The sequence below is a fragment of the Myiozetetes cayanensis genome, unplaced genomic scaffold (genome assembly GCF_022539395.1).
Source record: "Myiozetetes cayanensis isolate MyiCay16 unplaced genomic scaffold, myiCay2020 scf2-11, whole genome shotgun sequence".
Lineage (NCBI taxonomy): Eukaryota > Metazoa > Chordata > Aves > Passeriformes > Tyrannidae > Myiozetetes > Myiozetetes cayanensis.
Window position 1 is genome coordinate 81,331,987 of NW_026087411.1, and position 8,173 is coordinate 81,340,159.

At 46.6% G+C, this 8,173-nt stretch overlaps 1 protein-coding gene across 2 annotated transcripts; it reads left to right on the forward strand.

Annotated features, from left to right (window-relative positions):
- Positions 1-589: 589 nt before the first annotated feature.
- On the forward strand, positions 590-7,838 carry TENT5A (terminal nucleotidyltransferase 5A). 2 transcript variants are annotated; one of them, XM_050316152.1, is made up of 3 exons: positions 590-650; positions 1,430-1,935; positions 2,916-7,838. In XM_050316152.1, the coding sequence occupies exons 2-3, from the start codon at positions 1,501-1,503 to the stop codon at positions 3,693-3,695; spliced, it is 1,215 nt and encodes a 404-aa protein (XP_050172109.1). In that variant the 5' UTR covers positions 590-650; positions 1,430-1,500; the 3' UTR covers positions 3,696-7,838. The 2 variants fall into 2 exon arrangements, with proteins under 2 accessions (XP_050172109.1, XP_050172108.1); XM_050316151.1 differs by lacking the exon at positions 590-650 and adding an exon at positions 1,107-1,217.
- The last annotated feature ends 335 nt before the right edge of the window (positions 7,839-8,173 follow it).

Here is an 8,173-nt window from a genome sequence, read left to right on the forward strand (position 1 = left end):
CCCTCCCCCCATCCCTCTCCCCATCCCTGCATCTCTCCGCGCAAGCCGCTGTCTACACTGCGGTGGCGGGCCCCGGGGTCCCCGGGTGCTGCTGCGTGCGGGTTGTACGTGTCTGTGTGTGTGCGAGCGTTTAGCCTGTTTCAAATAGTATCTCTATGTTTTGGATAGTATCTGTCTGTATTTTAAGTAATAACTACATGTATATAGTATCTATACGTATTTTAAATAGTATCTGTATATATCTTCATGTATTAAAGGAGTGAAAAAGAAGCAGGTACATCCGTTGTTATTCAAAAGAAAACGTAACTGAAACAAACTATATACTAATGTTTATATAATATGCATGTCTTAAACGTTATTTTTCCCGCTCCGCAGTTACCCAAGTATACTCTATAGCCAGGATGCTCTCCTGGAAGGCACCGGCTCCTTCGTGCTCTTCGGGATTTCTTTCTCCCCTCCGCTCCGAGGAGAAGGACGGGCGGGCGGGGGAGAGGGGGCCGGGCAGGGGCCGGGCAGGCACGGCGTGGTGTCTCTGCGCTGCCGCAGGCGGCTCTGGAAATCTCGGTCAGGAGCCGAGCAGCGCAAACCACACGGCCCGGGATCCTCGGCATCTGCTTGGAGAGGGGCCCTTGCCAAATTCCGTCGCTCTGGTATGAAGTTTGGCTGCGCCTGGAATGACCGGGAATGTCGGGGAGGAAGCGGGGGGGCAAGGGGGGAAAAATCGGGAATGGACATCAACGCAGAGCTGGGTGCCCCAGGGCGCGCATCTGGACACGGTGGGAGCGGGAGGGGCCGCGCCCCCTGCGCGGGCAGGGAAGGGGGTTGCACTTGTTGCCTCCCCAGAGCGGTGCCGGGGAAGCTGCGCTGCGCTGCGCGGGTTTCCCAGCGCGGGGCGGTGCGGGACGCGGCGCTGGGCGCTCCGCCGGCGCGGAGGGGCGGGCGGGCCGCGGGTGCGCGGGGTGTGGGCGTGCCGGGGGCACCGCCGGGCCGGCCATGCAGATGGAGGGGGCGGGACGAGGGCGCCGTGACTCGGAGCCCCGGAAGCGCGGAGAAACCCCGTATAAAAACTACTGGGGACCTTTCCCGGGCAGGACTACGAAAGCTCCGGAGACGGCGGCAGCCTGCGGCGGCATCGAGCGGGGCGGCCTTTTGGGCGGTGCGGGGCGGCCTCTGCCCCGGCGGGGGCGCGGAGAGCGGCGCAAGCAGCGTCTCTGCAGGTCGGGCGCCTTCCTCTATCCTGCAGCACCGCCCGGCTTCGGGGGGCTTTTTCTCCCACCCTTCCCTCTCTCTTTTTTTTTTTTTTTTTTTTTTTTTTTTAGTCTAATCAGTAGGTGTGTCCCCCGCTGGAAGGGACGGCCGCTGGGGAGCGGAGCTCCTGAGCCGGGTGCGCGCAGCTGCTGACCGCTGGCTTTTCCTCCTGTTTTGCCAGGCGCGGAGGGAGAGGGGGGCCGGCGAGGAGCCGGAGCGGTGCCTGGATCCAGCCCGGGGAGGCGGCACACCATGGCAGACGATGAGAAGGCCGGCGGCAGCCCCGGCGGGAGTTCCGCGGGCGGCGGCGAGAGCGCGCACTGCAACGTGCTGAGCTGGGAGCAAGTGCAGCGGTTGGACCGCATCCTCAGCGAGACTATCCCCATCCACGGCCGCGGCAACTTCCCCACACTGGCCATGCAGCCCCGCCAGATCGTCAAGGTGGTGAGGAGCAGGCTGGAGGAGAAGGGCATAGGCCTGCGCGACGTGCGGCTGAATGGCTCGGCCGCCAGCCACGTCCTCCACCAGGACAGCGGCTTGGGCTACAAGGACTTGGACCTCATCTTCTGCGCCGACCTCAAAGGGGAAGCCGAATTTCAGACTGTGAAGGACGTGGTCTTGGATTGCCTCTTAGATTTCTTACCCGAGGGGGTGAATAAGGAGAAGATCACGCCACTCACCCTCAAGGTAAACCTGCCCTGTGCCCAGATGCCCGGAGTGGGCAAGTGTGAGCGCCTGCCTGCGAGAAGTGGGCACGTTCCCACTGGGGATGGAGGGGTGGACTCAGAGACGCCGCTCTCCCCCACATCCCGCGACCCAGGCGGACCCTGACCGAGTTTTTCACCTCGCGCTTAAAATCGAGGAGTTTGCAATGAAGTGCCCTGGCCAGGGCTCTTCAGGATTAATTAGCCTTTCCTCCCTCTCAGTTGTTTTACCTGGGCCGTGTGTGTGCCAGGGGCTGCACACCTTTCTCCCAGTCCGGCTCGGCGGCAGCTCGGTGTGCTGGACCGGTTCCCGGGTGCAGGGGGAGCATAGATGGATTTTATATCTGCAAGAAGGAAACCCCGTCTGTCAGGCATGCATTCAGGTGCGCTAAGTACCTAGGGGGGAGGCATATTTCCTCCCCTTGAAGACAGTTTGCTTGAGTTGATTAGGCTGAATACCAGATGTCTTTCAGATTTTTAGATGGATTTTTTTTTTTTTAAAATATGGGGCAGATTTGTGGAACCTGCACTGGAAGGATTGAGGGGAGTGAACATTTGCAAAGTTGTTTTTGTGGGGAGGAGAGAGAGAAGTGGAAACAGATAAAGAAGATTTCTTATCTTGTAGTAGCGCCCTTTTGCGTGTGGGTGCAGGTATATTTGGCATGTGTGCCATGGGCTTAGTGTGTAGATGTATTTAAAAGTGACTGAAAGGAGCAGTGTTGCTATATGCTTCCCTTGCAAGCCACAGTCCCAGAAGAACACCCTTCCCTGTCATCCTCTTGCAGTGATAGCATTTTGAGCTCTTACATTAAGCATTTCTTCTCCAGTTTGTATCTGCAGGCTCCATGAAATCTTTCACGAAATGCAAGGGTTGGGGGGGCTTTAGGGTACAAGCGAATGCAGTGAAAGGGAGATTCCTTGCATCTGTGTCTTGATTTGCTCATTTTGTCTTTCCAATTATAGGAGGCTTATGTGCAGAAAATGGTAAAAGTATGCAATGATTCAGACCGATGGAGTCTCATCTCCCTGTCCAACAACAGTGGCAAAAATGTGGAGCTGAAATTTGTGGACTCTCTGAGGCGGCAGTTTGAATTCAGTGTCGATTCCTTTCAAATCAAGCTGGACTCCCTGCTGCTATTTTATGAGTGCTCAGAGAATCCGATGACTGAAACTTTTCACCCAACTATCATTGGTGAGAGCGTCTATGGGGATTTCCAGGAAGCCTTTGATCACCTCTGCAACAAGATAATTGCCACCAGAAACCCAGAAGAAATCAGAGGAGGTGGTCTTCTGAAGTACTGCAACCTGTTGGTAAGGGGCTTTAGGGCTGCCTCTGAATCTGAGATTAAGTCCCTGCAGAGATACATGTGTTCGAGGTTTTTCATTGACTTCTCAGACATTGGAGAACAGCAGAGAAAGCTGGAGTCCTACTTGCAGAACCACTTTGTGGGATTAGAGGACCGCAAGTATGACTATCTCATGACCCTTCACGGTGTGGTGAACGAGAGCACAGTGTGCCTGATGGGACATGAGAGGAGACAGACTCTGAATCTGATCACCATGCTGGCCATCCGGGTCCTAGCTGAGCAAAATATCATCCCCAATGTGGCCAATGTCACCTGCTATTACCAGCCAGCCCCATACGTAGCAGATGCCAACTTCAGCAATTACTATATTGCCCAGGTTCAGACGGTGTTTCCTTGCCAGCAGCACACATACTCTACTTGGCTGCCCTGTAATTAAGGACCGAAATTAGTAGACCTGGTGGGGAGAACGTTTTCTAATACATAGGAAGGGGCAACGGGTCCCTTTGAAATGGGGTGTTTTGTGCAATGATGATCTGCTCTAGTTTTCAAGCTTGGGAAAAGCTTGTGGTTCTTCTAATAAATAATGGGAGCATGATCGAGAAAGAACCCCGAAATAATTGGATCCTACCCCAGAGCACAAGAGGCCTGTCATTAAAAGCAACCAGCTTCCCCTGAAATAAGTGAGGGAGGAATGCTTGATGACAATATGGGTTGGCAATATCTGCTCCCATAGCTTTGGCATAGAGAAGGTGGGAAAGCCTTATTTTCTTTTATTTTTATTCTTACTCTAGAATGGGATCTGAAAAAGGGAGAATATGAAAGAAAACAAAACACACAAAAAAACCCAAAACAAAACAAAAAAAACAACAAAAAGAAAAAAAATCACAAAAAACAATTCTTTGTATATTCAGGAATTAAAAGTTAGAGGCATAAAGCAGAGATAAGCTGAATAAAATTGTATATTGGAATTACTGCATTTGGGGCTTGCAGCAAGTGCCGTCTATGGATTGACCGTGTAGAATGTATAGCTTGCTTGACTAGAATGCTTTACCAGAAACAGCTTGCTCCAAATGAACGGTAGTGGATTGGTACAGTTATAAAAACAGAAACACGTACGATGACAAAGTCCATTATTTCCAGCTGTGCGCATGCCTCACATTTTAAAAATGTGAGAATGCTGGAAAACCAGCTGTGGCAAAAAGAATATACTCAAGGACCAAAGATTTCTCAAATAGGTTATCCGAGCAAAGAAAATACAGTAGATTATATATATATATATATATATATGTAAAAGAAAAGAAAGATGTTCCTATATTTGTACACACCAATAGTAATCAAAAGTGCCTGATACCTTCATAAAATTTGAAGTGAGGAAAAAAAAATATAGTTTTGTGGTTTAACCATGCATTTTGTTTTATCAGGGACACAAGGATTAAAAACAAAAAAACCCCATAAGCTTGTGAATAAGTGGTGGAGGAAATGCCCTATTTTTTTTCTCGGCAAGTACCTGTATAGAGTTAATGTTATGTCAGTGTGCTATTATCCTAGGTACGTGTGTGTATGTGTGTATATATGTTTGTGTGTGTATATATGTACATGTTATAGGTGTATATCTATATATATACACACACAATATATATTAATGTGGTCTATGAAAATGTAGCAATTAAGGAATGTTTAAATAAAGTACTACTTGTTTTCCAGTTTGCAACAGGATGCCATAGGACAGTGGGCACCTTGCAGTGAATTTTTAACCCACACCTGAGAAATTTGGAGTAAATGAACCAGTCAGGATTAAGGTGGGATTCAGATAATGTCTTTGGTTGCAAGAACAAGGATTACAGTAATTCAGTGGGTTGCTTGTGAGCCATAATAATTCCACAGATGGAGAAACATATGACTAGCTGATTTTTTAAACTGTTTTGTACTGTAATGCCATTTTGACATTTAACCCACTAATGTTGTGACTGCATACCTCCATGATGTGTAATTCAGTGGAACGTGGATCAAAGATAGGTTTATTTAAACCCCTTGACAGCTAAAGAATATTGTATTAGTTGGTTATTTGAACACTAATTGTTAATATTTAAAGGAGTATTTTTAATAGAATGCATTATGCATTCCAGGACCACTAGAATTTAGCAAATGTGAAATGAACCCTTTTTAAGAGTGTTGCACGATTGCTTAAAATTATATTTTATATATATATTATATATATATTTTTATGCAAATATTAAACATCTTTGATCTGGTTGTCACACTGCATTTACAATTTTAGTACTGTACTTTATTTAAATGGAATCACTTTACATTGGAACAATAACTATTCACTTTCATTTCCTCTCCCTAAGATCAGCAGGGGGTAAAAAACCCAACCTCTGCTGTTGTTTTCACTTCAGTGCCATCTCTGAAGGTGTTAAATTCTTTGTTGGGCTTCAAAAACCTAATGACTAAGTGACACTTGACTCTGATATTTTGCTTTTTTCTTGCTGAGGCGGGGTCGGGGGGGGGGAAGGGAATTCAGGCTTTTGAAGGAAAACCGGTTGTGCCCTGTCTGGTCCCGGACAGGGTCTGTTGTTGGAGTCAGGGGCAGGGAGAGGGAAAGGACTCGCGTTCTGGCAGTGTGTTTTCCCTATGGAGAGAGTAAGGTACATCTATTTTTGTCGCGCTTTGTACTTTTCACTCTGCAGGCACTTTAATAGGAACCCGATTTGTTTACTGAAGCACCTTCCCCGTGAGTCCTTCAGGAAACGTAAAAGCTGGTTTATTGCCGTTCCCGGCATTGACGTGCAGATCTTGTCCCCACCTTCCCTTCCTCTGGTGGTGGCTGCAACCTCCCACCGGCTTCTTGTCCCAGCGAGGTTCCCTCCAGTCCCTTGGAGGGTCTGGGCTGGCTGCTCCCGGCCCACCGGCTCCCCTTGCCTCCCGCTCCCGGTTTGCTAGCGGAAGCGAGGGGAGGGCTGGGGAAATAGGATCAGCTGGTAATGTGGTATGTCTTCTCTCCCACAACTATTTGCAGCAAATAAATGAGTCATCCACTCTTTAAAAGGGTTGGAGAATCTATAGCTGTGCCACAACCACAGAATGCTGATAATACATGACACAAATTTTTCCTTTGAAGGACCCTTTTTTTTGCCATTGCTTGAAAGAAAGTTTTGAATTAATTTCTCTCAGCTCAAATTTTGTTGTGTTGTGTTTTTTTTGTTTGTTTTGTTTTGTTTGACAGCATCTAGTTACCTTATAGTGCATACAGCAGGGCTCTGAGCTAAACTGCGCCTTTTGGTATTTGCATTTTGATACATATATAATATGTTTTTATATATATTATATAGGTATTCCAGATCTGTTTTGCATATGTTGATGATCAAGTGGTGGAACTGCTGGAGCTTTGTTTTGTGACTGGTAGCTTAAAAGGTACCTGGTGTGAGAGGTGGGAAGAAAGTATGAGTTCAGGCCAAGAGTAAAATAAGAACCCTTTTTCAAAGCTGGCTTATTTCTGTGGTTTGTACACCTTCCACTCCATAAAGTCTGACTTCTTTTTAACTGTTTTTTTCCCCCTCCTCTTCGGCACACTGGTACTTTTAAAGTTAACAACCGCCTTCTTGCTTTGTGGACTTCATCTATCCCATCCAATCAGCTGTAAGGTTAGAGCTTGTGCTACAGGAGACAGTGCCCCTTTTAAAGAGCTGAACTGATTAAAGACACTGACCTGATTACAGTAAAACTGTTTGTGCCACAGCTGAATTTCCTGCTAACCAATGGGGCACTAAACTTGGTTAAATGTAACGATCGTGAAACAACCAAGAGCTTTGAAATGGGATTTTTTTTCTTTTTTTTCCTTAGATATAGCTGTCGTCCCAAATGTAAGAACATTTCTTCTAGAAATAGAAGGGCAATTAGAAGACCAAAAAGATGATATTTTTCTAGTTTCTCTTATTGCACTTAAAATATTTTTTATCTTGCACAAAGGCCTTCACACAAATCCTCTAAACAGCTCTTATTAAATGCTTGGTTTGCATCACATCAGAAGCTCCTACCGGTTCAAAAAAGTCACTTTTTTAAATTGGGAAAATAAAGAGTGTGTTAGATAAAACTGCACAGAAGAGAAAAAACTGTATTTGCATATTCAACTCCTATTTGCATATATTCTTTTGTATGGTTTTCTTTATGCAGAGAGTTTCCCTTTCAAGAAAGAAAATCAGTGTACTGTTTTGCTGTTGTAATAGTGGTTTGCTAACAAAATAAATAGTAAAAAAAAAAAAAAAAAAAAAAAGCCTGCAAATTTCAAGACAGCTTGGCTAAAGGCACTGCAGGCTCCTGCAGTCTGTAGGAGTCTGTGCAGATTTGCTTTCCCTCAAATTTCCTTATAACTGTTGCCTTCTGCAAGGCATCCTGTTGCAGCAAACTGCTCCTTGGATTGCTCTTTTGGAACATTTTGACTATAGGCTTTGTCACAGACAGAAAAAGAGCTGATGGAAAACAGACTCTAGAGGGAACAGATTGTGAATTTTGTTTACAGCATCCAATATTTGGATTTTTTTTTTTTTGTAAATAAAAAGAAGTTATTTTTTTCTATTGATTTGTGTCTGCTGTCTTCCGTGTTTGAAATAGCTCTGGCCTGCTCCTACTGAATACCAAGTTTGCTTTCATTAAAAAAGGACAAGGGCAGCACTTTTCTGAGAAGAGTAGCATTCGGCTGCTTTCCGATTGGAGCACAGAACGTTTTGAAAAACCCTGCCTTGTGCCAGCCAAGTTTGGCTGGCTGCACTCAGCTGCAGAGGAACCTCCCCAGCCAGTGCCAAAAATACTCACTCCAGCACTGGTCGGGCTGTGCAAATGGTCCAAAACACAGAAAGTAAAACAGTGCCGTGGCAGCTCCACGCCCATGCTGCCCTCACAGTTTAGATCCCGGGA